Source organism: Leopardus geoffroyi, chromosome C2 (genome assembly GCF_018350155.1).
Source record: "Leopardus geoffroyi isolate Oge1 chromosome C2, O.geoffroyi_Oge1_pat1.0, whole genome shotgun sequence".
Lineage (NCBI taxonomy): Eukaryota > Metazoa > Chordata > Mammalia > Carnivora > Felidae > Leopardus > Leopardus geoffroyi.
In genome coordinates, this window is record NC_059333.1 from 138,472,255 (window position 1) to 138,493,524 (window position 21,270).

General features: G+C 38.8%; 1 protein-coding gene across 6 annotated transcripts in view; it reads right to left on the reverse strand.

Annotated features, from left to right (window-relative positions):
- The window catches only part of ZNF385D (zinc finger protein 385D), an 896,556-nt gene that overhangs the window by 221,327 nt on the left and 653,959 nt on the right, over positions 1–21,270 (reverse strand). For 5 of the 6 annotated variants that reach the window (XM_045503772.1, XM_045503773.1, XM_045436284.1 and 2 more), the window contains one exon: positions 2,169–2,308. In XM_045503772.1, coding sequence (XP_045359728.1) covers positions 2,169–2,308 — 140 coding nt within the window. Of the gene's footprint in view, positions 1–2,168; positions 2,309–4,318; positions 4,324–21,270 lie in introns of those variants that run through there. The other variant, XM_045436285.1, reaches the window with a different exon arrangement.

Sequence of the window (21,270 nt, forward strand, 5' to 3'; positions counted from 1 at the left end):
AAACAGTAGTCAAGAGGATAAAGAGACTGCTCAGTGTCTAATAGCTGAGCATATCACTCATATTTTTTTATGACAAACAATACTTACATCCATCAAATTAATCATTTTGCTTTTAATGTTTCTCAACTGGCAAATCGCAAGTTTAAAGCCCAGTTTTTTACAGCCTTCCAGGAACTTCGCCTCAACTGCTCTAAAGCTGACATGAGACCGAACTGACAGGATGCCAAGTGGTCTCAGAGGCCAGGTAAAGCACCTTGATGGATCATCTCCGGGTATCTGGGAAGCAAGACTATGCCAGGAAGCCACTTAACAGAGGAGCAGAGAAAGGGAACCCAGGGGACTTCTGTGTGGTCACTTAAAAAACCAGAGAATTTGATGCTGAGCAATTTTTTTCTCTAGTATTCTTGAAACGCCTTGGATTAGAAACCTCTACTTTGGAAACATGATCTTTATGCAGTTCCGTTTATGCTCCATCAATTTCAAAGTAAGATTTCCATGGAAAATCCCTCACCCCTAAAAGAACAAAGTGATCATGCTGATTGTCCCCTGCCCTTTAGCAAGGACTAGCATATAACTACACCTTCTCACTGGCATGACCAAAGTCCCCCCGATGAAGTATTATTAAAGAAAACAAGACCCACTGGTGTCTCTTGAAAGAGAATGATCTAATTGTGGGAAAGTTTTTAAAATTTCATCATGGGAACAAGATGTTACAACAAGAAATCCGTATTATTTAGGTCACTGGGCATTCAGTGACCTCCCATCTTAATCCTCTTTGCTTTGGTTGTGTTGACACATCCCGTCATTGTCATTGATAAGCTCAAACCTGCATTATGACAAACTGCTGAAATCTGAATCAGAGGACATTAGGGGGGAAAAAAAAGTCACTTTCTGGTTTCTAACCTTTTCAACCCTTATTTCTATTTTCATCATCACAATACTCTCTCACGGCTTGTACAAAAAGAGATGATGATGAATATGAGAAATCTGTCAACTTATAAAGACGTGCTAAGAGTGAAAATAGAAGCAAGTAAGTCGTTGAGTTTGTTGAGAAGGCCACCGGCAAAGTCCAAAACATAAAGCAATTTAAGAAAGACTTAACTGAGCAACTGTGACAAGGCAGGAAGGAAAAAGCACACACACAAAAACCAAAAAACTCCCACTACCAGAACACTGAGTTGTTTTAAGGAGGAAAAAAGTGCTCTTCAAATGGAATGTATCATTATTGTGATTATCAGGATCCTCTTTATTAAATCAGAAAAGTGGCAACAGATTTGAAAATTAAAGTGCAGGATCCAGATAGAAGGAACATGTTTATGTTTTTAGACGTCTACTTGAATTATAATGTTCTCTATAACAAATTCATTAGGTTTTCATTTAGATAAACGCCAAGAAAATAATGGAATTGTCAGTGTTACCCAGAAAGACACTAAAGGGGAGACATGAACTCAAGACCAATGCAATCAGATTAAACCTCTTTTTTTTAATATTTTTTTAAACATTTATTCATCTTTGAGAGACAGAGTGTGTGAGTGGGGGAGGAGCAGAGAGAGAGAGGGAGACACAGAATCTGAAGCAGGCTCCAGGCTCTGAGCAGTCAGCACAGAGCCGGATGAGGGACCCGCACTCACCGGCTGCGAGATCATGACCTGAGCTGAAGTCGGACGCTTAACCAACTGAGCCACCCAGGCGCCCCAGATTAAACCTCTTTTAATTTTCCCTTGAAGGAGCCTGGTTCTGGAGACCTTACGTAACCAGGCAGCCAGCTACTTAGTGGCTTTCATATAATTCACTTTATCTGTTGTTGATACAGTAAGACAAAAGTAGTGACTGACTCACCCCTGGCAAATCAAGACTAGTCTTATGGCTATTGGGTCAACTTCTCCCCTTTCCGTTCTGCACCGAAGTTACAACCTTGTGGCCAAATGAATTTATTGGTCATAACAAATCCCAAAGGCTCAGCTATAAAAAGGAACCCCATAGCCTCCAATATTGTATTGAAACGACGCTGCAGGAAACTCTTCCTTTGAGAAGTAACACAATAATGTATATGAGCATTCGCTCAAAAAAATAAAATAACCCTCTCAAAAAAGAAAACCAACGACAACAAAAAACGTACCCCAGGCACTTACCATGGTGACATATGCAAATTTGACCTTGAGACTTACCGCATTAAAATTGGGGAAGAGGTTGACCGCAGCAGTGTCCAGAGGAAAGGGAAGAAAGGGTTTGATATCCAGCGAAGGTTGCAGAGGAGGGGCTGGTGGACGGACCAGGGCTGGGAGAGCAGGGCTCTGGCATGTACCACCTGCAGAGAGGAGAGCAAAGGGAGCCATCAGGGACATGATGCATGTTAAAAAAAACAACAAAACAACAAAAAACGTTGAGGCGTCCTTTGAACCCAAAAGGCCAGCTTTGTGGGTTACTGGAGAAAACAGGCCATGGAGTGACCTCAACTGGAAACCGGCCAATGTGCAGATCTGCCATTAGGCGGAGGGAGCCAGCTGAGCTTCTCCCTTCCCCTCCTCAGATATAACTACGTGGTTGTGTAGGTAACAGTTACCCTTTCAAACATTTCATGCTCCCCAATCTATCCTTGCTTTCCTGCCTAAAGCTCTGGGTTGGATCAGCAACAAACCCTTCACTGAAATCCCTTGATTCAGAAGGAACACCCTCCACCGCACTGCCCTCTCTCTTTGAAAACTAACTTCTGCTCAGAATGTGCATCAATTCTAAGCGATTATTTTACAGAACTGCTCTTTTCCAGCATGTCCAAAACTCTGGCAGCAAGATAACATGAACTTGGCATGGAAAAGAAACTTAACCACAAAGACAGGCAGCCATACCTTACTGCCCTGGCAACTGGAAGATTAAAACAAGTGAACCCAGCTACAAACCAAGCAGTCCCTGAACTGTTGAGCACCCCGCAGCTTTGAGCATTCAAGGACTACCTGCCTCCTTCCCAGTCGTGAGTAGGTGGAATTTAGAAGGCCACCAATGAGCAAGCAGTGGGAATATCATGCCAACAAAGACACCCTTTGCATACTGGTAGGCAACCAGCTGTCTGCAAAGGAGCACCTTCACCCCTCTCCACCACTCCCCGTTAGAGGACTCCGTGCACTCAGAAGCTGGAAGGAAAGAAGCACATCCCAGTGTTCAGTCTCCCATATTTTGGTAACATTCCAAAACATCAATTTGCTGTTAATTAAAGGCTGTTTGAATCCTAGGAAACCGTTAAAATATGCCAGCATTCTTCTAATCTGAGAGGCAAGCAACAGACTGTAAAAACCTGCTGGTGAAAATCCAAGAAGCATTAGGAAAACAAAATACAGTGGGAGTTTTCCTTTCTCACGGAAAAGAACTCTAAGAGACAGATGAGACAAGCAAGAGAGGCCCATGTGTGCACCACTTTCTTGCCTGCCATTTTGTTTTCAAAACAAAGTAGAGTGAGACCCATAGGAATAACCTTTAAAAATCTCACAATCGGGGCGCCTGGGTGGCTCAGTCCATTAAGCCCCAACTTCAGCTCAGGTCATGATCGATCTCACAGTTCGTGAGTTCAAGCCCCACATCGGGCTCTGTGCTGACAGCTCAGAGCCTTGAGCCTGCTTCGGATTCTGTGTCTCCCTCTCTCTCCGCCCCACCCTGCTCATGCTCTGTCTCTCTCTCTGTCTCAAACACAAATAAACATAAAATAGAAAAAAAAAATTTTTTTTTTAATCTCACAATCAACTCTCTGGTCAGCTGGATGCCGAGCATCATTCTGTCCTCAATCAGTTACTGAACACAAAGTAAACATTCTAAAAATGATTCCCTGATGGCAAATCTAACCCTACTAGACCAGTGGATGACTTAATAACAAGGCAGGTGACTTAATACCTACAACAGAAGCCATCAGCACAAGATTTAATTAACCATTCCGAAAAACCATTTACTCTCCTGTTTCCAGGTATAAAACCAGCTGGAGCCAAATTAACAAAACCAGTATTTTTCCCACTCTTTTTCACTTCCCTCTTAAAATATTGCTTAACAACAGCAAGGCCAAACACAGCAAGTTTGAATCAGCAAACCAATTAAAATAAAAAGTAGTACAAGCCAGAAAATAGAGGGCAGATGTTGAAACAAACACAGATAAAAGCAAAAAAATAACAAGTCTACAGTCACCAAAGCACAACATAAACTTGTTTTCTTGTCCACCTGTTAGTATTCTGAGTGCGGGTGTCTAAACTTTCTTAGAGCATCCATAAAACTTTGGTGATAGGTCTGTCTTGAGTGTAGTATTGCTAAGAATTTCTCTTTCAATAAAAAGTTAAAGAACCAAAATAAATTTTTGGTCAGCACCTCTTCAGAAAACTCAAAGTAAAATATGCCTTGGTGGATATCAGTGACATGGTTTAACAAGTCCACAAATGGTAGTGAGCTTTAATAAATAACTTCATGTGATTATTATCTGAGTGACACATCATGCTTTGCAAAAGGTATTCATCTACATCCATCACCGTGCTTGCGCTTAAAAATATCAGAAATTAGGTAAGGACTAACATAATATCATAGAGGGAAAAAAAATAAGTTGGAAAACTCCTTAGCTGTTAACGTAGCTTCCATCAAAACATTCCATTCTTATAATTACAAGAATGCAATTCAGCAGGAACATATTTTGTAATTATTTCATTATAAGTCCCCCTCTAGTTCAGGATATCCAAAAAGGTTAAAGAGACAGCTGAAGCTTATTTATTTTATCCAGCACAGTCAGAGGGACATAGTTGGTTGATTGCTTGGTAAGTTAATTCCTACCTCTCTTCCCCCAAGATGCGTATTTCATTTACACTTAAGAGGAATGATTCAAGACCTTCTCTTAATGTTGCCACTGGATTTTCCTTAGTAGGGGATACAAAATATCAAGGAAGAGTCATAACATGTAGGGAACCTAGGCAAACTATTTAAGTCCATATCTTCCTACCTGTTTTAATAAACCAATACGACGGTTGGAAAGCAGAGGACATGTCACTGCATACTTGTGGCTATTGGCTATGCAAACACAGGTGTAGTGGATGCTGTGGTGTGCCTCCACACCCCCTTCCCCAGCTCCTGGGAGAGCTGGGAGCGCTGGGAGCTGAGGACTCACACCTGAGATTCTTTACATGCATCGCCTTGGGCGCGGAGGGTGCTGCCTCACCCAAGCTCAAACTCCTCCAGAGTGCAAGGACTGATTAAAACAGACGTCAGGCCTTCTCCCTTTTGCCTCAAGACAAGACAACTCTGAAGTTCTGATTTCAGTTCCAGACCTCCTCATATGATCTAGGATAGAAGGAGGCCTCTGTTGTGACTGCATCACAGTTCAACTTTTCCCACTGCCCAATCCTGCATGCCTCATTGCTCACAGAAGATGTTCCCCAATAAAGTCTCAGAGTCCACTTCCAGAAGAACTTGGACAGCAGGGCATAACTATTCATGAGTCTAAGTGAAATGTTGACTTGCTTTATTCTAAAATAGATTCATGTTTCTAAATCTATAGTGTTGATATTGAGGAACAAAATTGAAGATACCTCTTAAAAATGATCTGTGACTAACATTTTTTTTTAATGTTTATTTATTTTTGAGACAGAGAGAGACAGAGCATGAATGAGGGAGGGTCAGAGAGAGAGGGAGACACAGAATCTGAAGCAGGCTCCAGGCTCCGAGCTATCGGCACAGAGCCCGATGGAGGGCTCGAACTCATGGACCGTGAGATCATGACCTGAGCCGAGGTCAGATGCTTAACCGACTGAGCCACCCAGGCACCCCTGTGACTAACATTTCTACTTTTAAAATTTGGTTAAGTCCTGAAATATTTCCTTGTACCAATCTGTACAGGCTCAGCAGCAAGAATATTATTTGCAATATTGCAAAATCAAAATCAGCAAATAAAACGTATTTCATTTGTAAAGCAGATTAAAATATTCTCCTTGAGAAGATAGCGATTTCATGTCTTCATTTTTTTAATAGAAATTATTGCATTTAGGATACAAATATATGTTTATTATTATTTTCCTTATTATGAAATTGTCTTAACAATAGTAAGCATTAAAATACCTAATGAATTTGTAGGTATTTCTATACGTTAAAAAGAGTAGCTTCGTGGGGCCCCTGGATGGCCCAGTTGGTTAAGTGTCTGACTCTTGGTTTTGGCTCAGGTCATGATTTCAAGGTTCATGGGTTCAAGCCCAATGCTGAAAAAATCCATTTGGGATTTTTCTCTCTCCCTCTCTCTCTCTGCCCCTCCCTCTCTCTCTTGAGTGTGCTCTCTCCCTCCATCTCAAAATAAATATACTTAAAAAAAAAAAAAAAAGAGTAGCTTTGTTGTTACTGTTTACCAACAGTGTCACTTCATTCCTTGGAATGTCACACTTCTGGAAATATTGGTACTCTTAATTTGAGGAAAGCATTTTGAAACCTCCATGAGTAGAGACTGAAAAAATGTTAAGTTCATGCCTTTTTTATTTGAAACTGTGTATATATGTCTAGTAACATATATATCAAAGCCTAGGAAATTTTAACATACACAGGCTTAACAAATTAAACTTAACAAATTATTCTGAATTCAGAGCAGTTAATCTCTCTATATACCAAATTTCTAATATACCATTAAAGTCAAAAAATTAAAAACAATCATTGAGTATCAAATGTTAGACATTAAGGTATTAAGTAAATAAGATAATCATTAAAGCTCACAAAATTTCCTCTGTGCCTTTTGTATATTTATTTCTGTTAGTTTATATTTAGATTTTAGAATTGAACTATAGAGCAAACACTAAATATCACTTTGGTCTATTCACAAGACAGTTGTATATTTACAAAAGTACAAACTTGTGAATTTGAAAAAATACTGAAGTAACCTATTTGTTAATAGAGTATTTTTTAACTGAAACGTTCGAGTTCTTTTATTTTTTTTAATTTTTAATTTTTTAAAATTTACACCCAAATTAGTTAGCATATAGTGCCACAATGATTTCAGGAGTAGATTCCTTAGTGCTCCTTGCCCATTTAGCCCATCGCCCCTCCCACAACCCCTCCAGTAACCCTCAGTTTGTTCTCCATATTTATGAGTCTCTTCTGTTATGCCCCTCCCTGTTTTTATATTATTTTTGTTTCGCTTCCCTTATGTTCATCTGTTTTGTCTCTTAAAGTCCTCATATGAGTGAAGTCATATGATATTTGTCTTTCTCTGATTAATTTCACTTAGCATAATACCCTCCAGTTCCATCCATGTAGTTGCAAATGGCAAGATTTCATTCTTTTTGATTGCCGAGTCATACTCCATTGTATAAATATACCCCATTTTCTTTATCCATTCATTCATCGATGGACATTTGGGCTCTTTCCATACTGTGGCTATTGTTGATAGTGCTGCTATAAACATGGGGGTGGGTGCATGTGTCCCTTAGAAACAGCACACCTGTATCCTGTGGATAAATGCCTAGTAGTGCAATTGCTGGGTCGTAGGTAGTTCTATTTTTAGTTTTTTGAGGAACCTCCATACTGTTTTCCAGAGTGGCCGCATCAGCTTGCATCCCAATCAGAGTATTTTTAATAAAGATTATGTGGCAGAGTAACAGATGTGCACCTCAAATGTTTGCATTTTTGAAAATCAAATGAAAATATAAATTTGGAAATGTCTGTTTTAATAATTCATACAGAAACAGAGGAATTCTAAGACACTGGTTGCTACTTGAAGCTTATCATATTAGAGACAACATATATACAGTGCCTAGCACAATGCCTGCCTGATATTGGTGCTCACTGGGTGAGGCATATATGTTTTAATGAACCTAATAAATTGCAAAGGCACTTTCCAAGTTCTTGAAGACACAAACCGGGGTCTCTGAAAGCAGTCAATCAAGACAATTTTAAAAGCATGTTCCTATCCTTCACTTTGTTTATTTTGATCCCTGCAGAAAGAAAGTCTTCACAAAGAGGATACTTTGTCAATCAATATTCTGAAATGCTCCATCAGAGTGCTCAGTGTTCTTTCTGTAATATAACACTTTAACCTTGAACTTCTGCATTTAATCCATTCAGGGTTTATCAATCACAGATGTTCTGCGTGACAGCTTAACCTACTAGTTAATCTTTCATTTCTCCAAATGATAAAACCAAAGTTCAAAATAATCAAGGGCTGATGCTATTAAATATTCAAAATAGTGTAGGCTTCAGAACTGATTTCCTGATGGGACAAATAATTTCTATAGTATCTATTTCCTTATTTCCTTATTATATATATGTGTATATACACACACATACATATGTATGTATATATACAAATTTAATTATATACTTTTATTAAATATATGAATATTAATTTTTGTATTAAATACATAATTATATGTATGTGTATATATATATATACACACTTAACTATAGTATATATGTGTATATATATGTATATGTATATGTGTGTGTGTATATATATATATATATATATATATATATATATATTTCAATAGTGACCTATGATTAAACTACTAAACCACTCAGAATATTCATACCTAACAGGGAAACATCAAGAGCATTTTATATAATACCAAGTCCTAAGTAGTTACTTGCGAAGCAACTACTTTCATACCCATGAAACACTATTCCATCCATCGCAGGAGGGAATGGAAAGGTGCACTAGGAATTCTGGGGTCTATGTGACCGTAGGCAAGAAATTTACATCTGATCCCAAGAACATGAACTGAAACACAAATGATGGATTGTGGGCATAAAGGTAAAATTTGATTTGACACAAAACACTGGCCATGGAGTGCTGTGGTTAGTGAAATCTGCCAGCCAGGTGGGCGGGAGTGAGCAATGTAGAGAATATAATAGCTACATTTTATAAATCTATTGAGTAATTGCATGGACTAGCTTGGCTCTCCCTTAATTCCTTTAAAATGCCCAACAACAAACTGATGTTTACCAGAGGGGAGGTGGGTGGGGGGAATGGGTTAAACAGATGACGGGGATTAAGGAAGCACTTGTGATGAGCACCAGGTGTTGAATGAAGTGTTGAATCACTAAATTGTACACCTGAAACTAGCATTACACTGTATGTTAACTAACTGGATTTTAAATAAAAACCTAAAAAAATAACAATATAAAAAAAAGAATAGGGGCGCCTGGGTGGCGCAGTCGGTTAAGCGTCCGACTTCAGCCAGGTCACGATCTCGCGGTCCGTGAGTTCGAGCCCCGCGTCGGGCTCTGGGCTGATGGCTCAGAGCCTGGAGCCTGTTTCCGATTCTGTGTCTCCCTCTCTCTCTGCCCCTCCCCCATTCATGCTCTGTCTCTCTCTGTCCCAAAAATAAACGTTGAAAAAAAAAAAAAAGAATAAAATGAATACTCAATTTACAAACTCAAAAGCCAAAGCTCCAGGAAGCAAAGTATCTTACCTAAAGTCACACGGGTAAGAAATGGAATTTGTTGTGAGTAGTAGGGACCTGAACAATTTTCAAAGCACTGATGCAAACAGCTTTTAAGTTAAAACAACCACAAAAACAAACAAAATAACAACAACAACAACAACAAAAACACTCTACAAAGTCAGTTTTGCCATATAAGGCAAGCCAGCTCCTTAGCAACTGGACGTAATGCATTAAAATGAGAAATCTTGAATTTTTTATTGCTACTCAAAAAAAAAAATCAAGCCTTTGATTTACATTCCTTGTAAAGGCTATGATAAGGGAATATTCAGTATTTATCACAGATATTTATCTACCATGGGAACATCCTGGCACTGCCCTGTATTTGAGAAAGAATCCAGAAGGCCATGCATATCATATCAAATGTGTTTCAAAAGCCCTCAAGTTTGCATTCTTTAACATCTACTTGCCAAATCAGAAAAATAAATATGTGTTTGTTGTATTCCTTTGTGTTACTGCCTCTCAAATACTCAAGGTTGTTGGCTGGGTAATACAATGTTGTGATGATTTTTCAACTTTCTGGCTAGAAAACTGTATGTTTACTATGTTTCCTTACACAGTGATCCCAACTCCCACTCAGTTTTGATCTTTGTTTAAATATGGTTCCCAAGTGAATGATAAAACTAGAAACTTATTTTGAAATAAAATATGAATTTAGTGTGATTTGGTCACAATTGTTCTTTTATTGCCTTCATTTCCTCCCTGTTTACACTGTTGATTTACCTACTAGGTTTTGGAAAGTTGACCCAGCACTTTCTCCCTCAGGATGAAGGTCCTCATTGGCCTAAAGTGACTTGTCCTCGGCAGGTCAATTCAAATGTTAAAAGCAAGTTCAGATCCACAAGGCAAGTGGTAGCACTAAGCCAACACAGGATGGTGGCTCTCAGCTCACATCCTGTTCTTGATTGACCACAGAGAGGAATGAGGTGAGAATGGGGGTATGAGTCAGGGCAACTGGAGCATCATTCTGGAAACACCGATTCAGAAACATGAGCCCAAGTCAGTGGTCAGAACTCCATCTTTAACCATGACAGAAAACACATGTGAGCAAGCTGTATTTTCCCTTTATCAAATTCTTCATTTACTCATCTTAAGTGTGGTATTTAAGTATCCCAGTAAGTCACCTCAAAACTCGTCTTGGAAGGAACCTACAAAGGACTAGCTAACATTGTTTTCTCTGTCACTGTCAGTGAACACCATGACAAAAATTAAAAAAAAAAAAAAAAAAAGACAAATTTATTATCTCATTGCCAATATCATGAGTCAAGTCTTCACTAGAAGAAAAGTTGAGGGGTGCCTGGGTGGCTCAGTCAGTTAAGTGGCAGACTTCGGCTCAGGTCATGATCTCGCGATCCGTGGGTTCGAGCCCCGCGTCGGGCTCTGTGCTGATGGCTCAGAGCCTGGAGCCTGTTTCAGATTCTGTGTCTCCCTCTCTCTCTGACCCTCCCCTGTTCACGCTCTCCCTCTGTCTCAAAAATAAATAAATATTTAAAAAAAATAAAAAAAAAAAAAGAAAAGTTGAATCTCACATTTATTTAACTAACTTTCATGACAATTTCTGGTGCCTGGGAAACACTAGAGAAGATTTTGTTAGGAATGCCAGAGTTAGGAGATTTAGACTTTTAACCCTGTATTTCAGCCCCTCTGTCAAAGGGTGCATAACTCAGGACAAGTACCTCCTCCCAAGAAGTCAAAAGATTTTGCCTGAAAAATTCCTCTCAATTCAGTACCAATTCCTCACAAGGAATTTCCCAACATTTAATTTCACAAAATAAATTATAAGTAATAATAAAGATGCTCTGGTACCAAGCTGTCCAACTTGGTAGTCATTAGGGTATATGGCTATGTTATGTTTTTATTTTTAAAATATTTATTTTGAGAGAGAGAGAGAGAGAGAAAGAGCATGCAAGTGGGGAGAAGGGCAGAGAGAAAGAGAGACAGAGAGAGACAGAGAGAGAGAGAGAGAGAGAGAGAGAATCCTAAGCAGGATCCATGCTCAGCACTGAGCCAGATGTGGGGCTTGATCCTATGACTGAGATCATGACCTGAGCTGAAATCAAGAATCAGACGCTCAACTGACTGAGCCACCCAGTGCTCCCTGTGTGGCTACTTTAAATTAAAAATTAGTAAAATTAAAAATTCAGTTTTCTCAGTCACACTAGCCACATCTAAATGCTCAATAGTCACATGAGGATAGAGGCTACCATGTTGTATATGGCAATTAGAAAGCATTTCTATTATCACAGAAGGTTCTATTGGCATTACAGCTACAGTGAAATGCCGACATTTTTGAGTGATGAGTAACTTACAGATAAGTTGCCTGGTATAGTCTGTTTCAGAATGCATTGCTGATAAGAGAGAAAGTCTTGCTTTGTCCTCGTTTCTTCTCCTTCTGCAATTAGGGAGAACTTTCCAAGAGCCAAATGTGGGCACTGTCAGAAGGCAGACACTGTTGCAATCATACCAGAAAGGATTACTTGTCCACTCCTGGAGAAGACAACGGCCAATATGAATCTTCATGTGTGATCAATGATGATAGTACTCAAAGGGAAACCTAATTTAAAAAAATGTTTAATGCTGAAATCAATAGTAATGAATAATGAGTGCTTTGGATAAAAATGATACCACATCTTCAAACCGAGGATGCAAAAAGGGTCAGTCCTGGGGCAAATGAATGTTTATTAATATCTGATAATCTTTGAGAGTGCTATCACAAAGCTTTTATTTCATGAAACAAAGTGTCTCACAATGCAGTTTCACTAATAGCCAAGTGTGGAAATCCAGCTAATGTAGGCAGTTAAACCTGCCTAGCTACATCTGTCTCTCAGGGTAATTTTGCTCATAATGTCTAGGCTTTAGTCATCTCACTCTAGAGAGGGAAAAAAAATGATGCTGAAGTCTTGTTACTTGGCATTGCTTTTCCACGATCTGTGACTTTCAACTGGGACTTGCCTGCATGAAATTTGCTATGCCAATGGTGCTGGGCATGTGTTCCTCCAAAGCCTGATAAATATCTTCCCTCCTGTTTTTGTTTTTTCCCTTTGTTTTTGTTTTTTTTCCCACATGGCATAATTGTGTTACGTTTATATGTAACATGTCCCAGCTCTAGCCAATGTGCATAGGTGGTCAATGTGGTATTAATGAAACATCTCCTGAGCTTAAACGGTTTAGTATGTTCTCCCAGTAGCATTAAAATGAGTTAAATAAGAGGTGCCGGGGTGGCTCAGTTGGTTAAGTGTGTGACTCTTGGTTTCGGCTCAGGTCACAAGCTCACAGTTTGTGAGTTCGAGTCCCACATCAGGCTCTGCATTGACAGCATGGAGGCTGCTTGGGATACCCTGTCTCCCTGTCTCTGCCCTTCCCCTGCTCTCCACGTGCCTGTGTGTGCATGCACTTCCTCTCTCTCTCCCTCTCTCTCTCTCTCTCTCTCTCCCTCTCTCAAAAATAAGTAAACATTTGAAAAAATGAGTTAAATAAGAATTGCACACCACCTTCATTTATCTTAAGTAGTGTTTTTACTATGCAGATGGTGAAGCTATTAAGTTGACTTGAGGAAGTTTTTGCCATAATGAGCCTGAAGCAGAAGTGGGAAAGTAGCCATTGGATAAGAGGGACTATTGCTTAGAAGCAGGTTTTGAGTGGATTTCACTCTGAGCAAGCACTGGAGTCGTCAGGTAGGAAATTAAGTCATGGACATGGAAAAGATTTCCTTAGGAAAGTGTAGAAGAGGCTGGGTCTAAGCCTGAGCCTCGACCATCTTTAGCCCATTGAGGAAGACGGAGTAGGACTGGCGAAATTGCTCGACAGAAGGCAGAGAACGCACCTGCCCAGAGGCAAACTCACCAGCAACTTCCTGGAAAAACTAGAACAGAAATGGGAACTAAACAGAGTTTATTGGTGATTTTTGATAAAAGGTCAGGAACATTTTATCGTATGTTTTTAGTCCAATTAAACTTCCATTGTTGATTTTTTTCTTTAAAAAAACTAAATTCATGGTCCAAGCCTAAAATGCTCTAATCTGTTTATAACCTAATTTCATTAGCATTTTTTCTCTACCTAAGTTGCTTAACCATGGATTTCATTTTTTAAGTGTGAATTTTTTCTATCTTTTAAACAACTCCCCTTTCCTCCATCAACCTAAAAGCAATTACATTTCACCTCCTACACCTGGGGCACTGTGCTGAGTACTCTACACAGTGTATCCCCTTTTGTCCTTTCATAGCCTTGTGAATTAAAAAAAAAAAAAAGAATAATGATGAGGCTAAGACAATTGCTCAAGGTCACAGCCTTAGTAACATGTGAGGCCAAATTTTGACACCAAAAATTCTGTTCCCACAGCCTAAGCCACTATAGCCACATTTTATTCAGATATTGCCATTTCTTTTGATGATGTATAACAGAGAAAAACAAATTCTATACACAAAAAACTGATTTCAATTAAACTTTGCCAAGGCAACTCAAATCAGTGTATCCTGAGAGGGACTCATTTGTAAGACACTGGATTACTGAAGAAGCAATTTCAGTTTCGTGCTCCACTGGTGCTTATAATCCAGTATATTGCATATTATGCATATACTGAGTCTACCGGATACCATAATCCAATAGACTGAACGTTTGTGCCCACCATAAATTAGAAACCCAGCTCCCAACCTGATGATATTTAGAGGTGGACCTTTGGGCAGCGATTCGGTCCTGAGGGTGGAGCCCTCAAGAATGGCATTAGTATCTTTATGAAAGAGGCCCCAGAAAGATCCCCGCCCCTTCCAGGTGTGTGGGAGACGCCTTAGAATCAAAAAGTAGGCCTTGTCAGATACTGAACCCATCTGCGCTTTGATCTCGGACTTCCCGGCTTCCAGAACTGTGAGGAATAAACGTCTGTTGATTATAAGCCACCCAGTCTGTTCTGTTACAGTCATCTGAATGAACCAACCAGATACATTTACCCAAAGATATCCCCCACTTTTTCTGTTTGAATTAACCTGTTATGGGTTTAGTTCTCCTTTTCACACGATCTACACAGTCCAGAAGAGCAAAGACGAAGTTAGATTTACATCCATCCTAATTAATTCTATTGAACCTAAGAGTAGTATCTCCTAGAGCATTCACTTGATTGTGAATGTTTTCATTCAACGTTTCACTGTGATCCCCCCCCCCACACACACACACACATTTCAATTGAATTTTCTTTCATAATAGTCATGATGCAAAATTCCTAGGAAATGCGACTGGAGTTAGCATTGGGTAACATTTAGAAATAACCACGGAAGAGACTATGTCACTGTCACCATCACCTAATTAAAATATATTAGAAACAGCGATGATCACATTTTGGCCGTCTTAAGGAGCCTACACTTAGCACACTCCATTCGTAGTATCCATTAGCTTCTAAGGTTTAGAACTGTGAGTTCTGGTTTCCATTGCTTTGGTGAACATTCTTACAAACCCTGTAATAGCAAAAAGAAATTCTTATTTCAGTTTCCTCAAGAACATTCCCTGTGGAGCTGACATGTGCTCTGTTTAGTCTCGGCCTCAATGGGATTGTTTCTTCTGGCAGGTTTTGCTTAAAACAAACCTAACTTTATATTTTCTTTTAATTCTGAAACATTTAGTTCTTGGAAAAGATGTAAAATCAGTTACTAATGGAATTGCAGTAATTATGGTATCCTGAAAATGACTGGCTTTAAAATGGAAGAGAAATAAAATACTTATCAGTGACTGCAAGTGGGAAGATACACATAGCCATTTTTTAAAAAATTTTTATAAGAAGTCCTGTTATCTTAGCATTTATTATATTCTAGGTTCTTTTTTCTATACATTATTTTTGTAAACAATGAAGACATCCTTGTTCTCATTATACAGGTGAAGAAACAGAGGCTTAGTGGGATCCATTTACTGAAGATAAACCACCTTAAGTGGTACAGCCGAGAAGTAGTAGAAACCAGAGATGTCTGATTCCAGAGCCCATATTCTTTGATTATAGTACACGGTTCTTCCTCTCAAAACCTACCACGTTGTGATTCTCACCAATCTGATAAAGGTATTGATGGAAACAGAAATTGCCTCTGAGTAAAGGACCTGTTTTCACATTCAAATAGCCAGGAAGGAGCAGAAACAGGATTTACAAATCCAGAAAAAAACAAAACAAAACAAAACCCAGAAATTGCTTATAGCCTCAGGGAGGAGAAAGTCATCATACCAAGGTTATGGAGCCATCATCAAAATGCAACACATAATGAAAAGGGACCTCTGTATTGTGATACATAAAAGACATCATAAAAATACTGCAGTTAAATACGAGGACTAAAACAAAACTAAAATGAAGGGGAAACAAATAACCAGTGGGAGCTGTTACTTCTGGGAGCCATGTTGGTAAAGATGATGGGCGTTAAAGGGTCAGTTTGAGAGGGTCTGCTGGAGTGGCCTTGAGCTCAGAGAATACCAGGCACTGACCAAAAGTCCAAGAACGGAGACCAAAGTAAAGAGGAGAACACCACAGGTTTTTTCTGGCCGCCATGATCAACGTCTCCCCTTCCTGTGAACTGCAGCCTAAAATACATAGTTACTCACTTGCCTTGAGGTACATACACATCTTGATTTGTGCTACCAATACCTATTGGTTTGAGTCAACTCAGGCTCAAGCCAGAACCGACAGATGTAGGTATGGCATCAAAGAAATTTTCTCTGATTTTTCTTTGACCACGGATTTACTAGAAGCTCGTCTTCTTACTAGAAGAACGAGAATGTGAATATCCAGATAGCATAGGCCTAAATGAATTTTGAAGAGAAATATTTAATTTCGCAATTAGGAAAAAATATACCAGTAATTTAATTGTACTCTGCTGGTTTGTGGTGGCCTACATACAGTGAATTATTCAATTTCAAACAATAATAAATATTAAAATAATAATAATAACCACTCTCAATTTTTCAGTGCTTTATACACAGGTAGGATTTTAATTTTCACAATCTGTTAATTCAATAATTTAATATTTGTAGTAGTGAAACTGAGGCTGTATGAAATTAAGTACTCTGTAGCAGCTAATTCAGAGTAGGAAGACAAACAGAGATTGATTGATTTCAATATTCCTGCTCTTGGTAAAGATCATATTCTATCCATTGTCCCCATAAGCCAAGGATACAAATCCATGATACTGCTTTCTTTTCTAGTACTCAAGACATAGTTACCAATCAATCATGTATCTAGTAGGCCTCCTTACCCTTCCAGCACGACACGATGGTATCTCATCCACTTGGTCAAAGTTTGCTCCCCCCAACATGATACTCAAAATGACCTAAACACAATGACATTAGGGCATCCTAAACTCTACTATTATCAGTCAGGTTCAAAGATACATGGAAATGCTTTGCAAGCATGGGAAGATGGGTAGTGAAATCACACTCATGGGTGTCCTTATACCAAGCCATTTGGTGAACCGTTCAGCCTTCTCTGGGTTAGAATCCGGTGAGAGGGTTAAGAAGGGCCATTTGACTTTTCTGCCAAAGCTTGCCCTGGTTACGAGGACAACTGGAGATCTGTACCTGCTTCTCAGTAAGTAGGGGACTTCCAGGGTTTGGCTTTCTGCAACAGTGACTGTTGACATAGTTAAGACGTTCTGTTGAGACCCCCCTCACATCTCAGATGTCACTGAACACCTTGAGAACATGCAGCTTCCTTATAGCTATTCTTCCTCATTGACGTGTCTCAGAGAGTGGAAAGCCTGTGGGTTGACATGATCAGTGTAAACCCAGAAAGATCTGTGGAAAATGAAAGAACTACTGACTTTAAAAAGAAACTTGCAAAGGGGTTCTGATCACAGACACGAGAACTGGAGTGAGTCCTTTTAAATTCATGGGCCTGTTGGCCTTAAATTGTAGAGATTATTTTGTGCTTTTGAAAGGACATTAATCCCAAAGGAAGAACAAAACAGAATGAGTCAAATTGCTTTGAGCAGGAATGCCTGCTGAGAGAGGAGAGAAATTCTGCAAGAAACATCTCTTCTGAAATTGGCCCTGCATTTTCCTGAATGATTCTGATCTGTCCTGCATATCATTTTCAGAAGTCATTATGCCTTCCGAGTGCTAACTATCTGTCTCCCATGTTATCAATGTCATTATGACCTTTTCTTGCCTATTCATACCACTGAGTGGCTTCATCATATAACTAAGATAAGGAAAATACTTGTTTAATTTTTTCACATTCATATCGCTTATTTAACTCCTCCCTGCCCTTCAAGGTTTAGCTGAAATGTCACTTCTCCCTCCCCCTGTCCTTTCAGCACACAAATCAATTTTCTCTTTTGTAAACTTCCACAGAATATTTTAAGTGCTTATGAGAACAGGCTTTGTTATTTGAAACCTAAATCCGAATTCCAAAGTTTTCATGTCCTAAGGAACTTCACAGCTATGTAGTTTCTTCTCCTACGAATTAAGGAAAATAACACCTAAATCACAAGATTTAAGGATTATGTGCAGAAATATTTAACAGAGTAAATACTAAATTTATAGTAACTATTCTTATTGCCATTTTATTATTATTTTATTTAAATGATAGGATATAAATTGCTACACAGTATTTTGTGAAATTTGATTTTATTAAAGTTATTGTTTGACTCATTAATCATTATGTTGGGTCTTACTTTCTGTTTACTAGTAGAGTTATTCGGCTCTGGCTAAAAAAGTTTTTGGAGGGGGGTGTCGATGTCTGTGTTACGTTAATTTTTTTCCATGACGCCTAATGAAGTGCTTTGAAAATCATGGGCATTGAAGTGTACTTGAGTGAATGCATAAGTAAGACACTGTTTCTCTGAAAACTAATCCAAAGAGAGTAAAGGGAAGTGGCAAACTGTATTTAATTTCATTACTACTATTTGGTTTATCCCTATGAAGAATGAGAAGTATTCGCTGATGCCTGTTTTTGATATATGAGCGTTGTGGTGGTAGGCATAGGAAACAATATTAAAAAGAGAGAAATAAAAAGGGAAGGGAGGAAGGGAGGAAGGAAGGGGACAGGAGGTGTTAGGAAGAAGCAATACTCTAAGGAATCATATCCAAATCAGATACACAGATGGCCCACTGGACCTAGACAGAACTGTTACTAAAACAACATAGAAACTACCTGAAAAGATGCCCTATATGGAAACACCGACTCTTTGAAGAGCTGACGGTAACCCACAGAAATAGTTCTGTCTTTCAAATTGGAAAGTAAGTAATTAAAAGCATGACAGTATCTGACAAAGTATTGCACGAGACAGAGACAAACCCTGTGTCTACAACAGCCAACTTAGAATCCAGCATGGAAACATTTACTATTATTTTCTGTCACTCTGATTCAAGTCTTCCCCTTCTTATCTGTGTTCTCAATTACTTCCCTGCTCAGTCACCTCTTCTCTCTTACTGCCCCTCACTTCTCTGTCCTCTTGGATCTATGTCCCGGCACGTTCATTCTCTCTCTCACAAACATTCATCAAATATTTATTGGTTGCCCACTGTTGTGAATGCTCTGGGTAAGTTTTAATAAAAGTAAATATGATCCCAAGCCCTTTAAATAAAGATAAAATGAAAGCAATAGCGAGAGAAAGAGCACATGCCTTTTTCCATCCCGATTCTCTTCAGCTTCCCCTTTGGAATACGAGTTTTCTCTTGTTTAATAAAATGGAATATTTTTCTGAACCATCAAGTAAAAACAGTACAATTGGTTAATATTACCATATATTAACAAAAGCAAACCAGCTTTTAACTGGATGTTGGTTGGCCTTACTTTGGTCTTCGCTCCATATTTTTATACAGTTTGAAACCTACTTTTTTTTTTTTTAATTTTTAGTAGCGAGCCATGTGTGATGTTTAACTAACAACATCAGACATGACTGACACTTTTATTTATTTATTTTTTTAACCAAAATGTCACATGTTCCGGTATTCACATGGATTGGAATCAAGGCCACTTAATTTTATGAGTAGCTTTCTTGTCCATTTGCTACATTTTCCCCAACGATTCCAGGCAGACAGTTTCAGATGGCACATAGGCACTGGGGAAATCTTGATAATAATTGTTTATGGCAGTCTTGCTTGTAGCTGAAGAATCCAATTAGTCTAGCCAAAACTTTAGTTGGCTCTTTCTCTCAAATCCCCCTAGCCAAATCATGAGTGCTACACAATTCCTTTCTTTTCTATTCCTATACACCAGCTCATAATTTTCTATTTCTTATTCCCCATAGACAGCCATGCTGTATGGACAGCCTTTCTTTAATGGCCGCTGCTGCAAAACCAAGTAGATATTTTGGATCGTCTGCCGCCGTTTTATTTTTAATTTTGTCTTCCATTTTCGATTATCCTTGGCTACAGTTTCATTTAGCTAGTCTGGCTGGGCAGGGTCTCGACTGATTGATAAATTCCAACTCTGGATATGAGCATAGCAGAACTGCTTGCAAAAAAATCAGTTTCCCATCACATTTCAGAGTATTATACAGTTACAAAATAGCTGAAGTCCTTCCCTGATAACATAAGAATATGGCAAGGTAAATCTTCAAAACATGTTATTTTTATTTTCAAAAAGTTGTATATTTCAGAGAACCTCTATGAATAGAGTCTATGAGTTAAACCCTACATTTCTGGCACATGGGATCCAAATTTGATTGGCATGGAGCAAATTATATTATTCATTATGTTTCTGCAAAGGTAAAGGCTGTACAATTGGTAAATTAAAAGTGATTATTTCAGTAATGAGATATTTCAAATGAGCAGGCTTTAATCTGCTAAAGGAAATGGCAGGGCGTACCTCAAGAGGCAAGCTTAGGAAAGCTGGCTGTTCCTCAAAGACATCCATAATACCAAGAGCACAAATGTACATCACAGATAAAGCAGGGCAGAAGGGAAACCAAAAAGGAGAGAACAAGAGCTCTGCATATATTTGCAACCCACAGAAAAAACATGCGTTCTGGAAGACTCCAGACAAAGAATGATAAAAGAAATACAAAAAGTTGAAACAAAACAACCAAACAAAATTGGTGTCACAGATCAGAAAATACCAAGACTAAGGATCAAACTGAACGAGACTAACGGAAAGAGAAAGCTGAGATTTTATTGACTGATTGATTCACAAAACGGACAGAAATGAAACAAAAGCTTGTATGATTAAAATTGGGCACCTAGAGTATGTTGGAACAATTGGCTGGCCAACTAAAAATATGAGATGTCAGTGAAAACCTTCCCTACGCCACATGTTTGACATTAATGAGTCCAGCCTCAGAACGTAAGAATTAATCATATTAAAAACCTCACTGCTGGACTGATTTTGGAGAGAAAAGCATGTAAAGTAAGGCATGCAGGCCACATTTAGTGAACTTCAGAAACAGGTAAGGTCAGAAGAAACTCAATCACATAGAAGTCTTCACAAAATAAAAAGCAAAAATCTGGACTATTGGAAGGTTCATTTGTTTGTTGTTGTTGTTGTTGTTTTTTAATATTGAAACCAGAAAGATTGGCTAAGTGTGTTCACAGTGTAATAACTCACAAAAGATGTACACACCCTAGTAAATATCCAAGGCAGAGAAAAAGACATGATCCAAGGGTAGGGAGATAGGGAAGGAGAAGGAATGGGGAAAAGCTAAAGGCATTGGCAATGTTTGCCTGAAGGTAAGAGACTCAGGGTGAGTCTCTTCGACTCTTTGAAAAGTAACATAGGAAGGGTGGTGAACAGATGTTCTCCATTTTCACTTAAGACAGAAAAAGCAGAGGATGGAAAGTGCAGAGGAAGGATAAAATCAGTTATTTTAGTTGCAACCATGTCTGGAGGAAATGGCACACTTTAAGGCCCTCGAGCAGGAATGACTGTCAA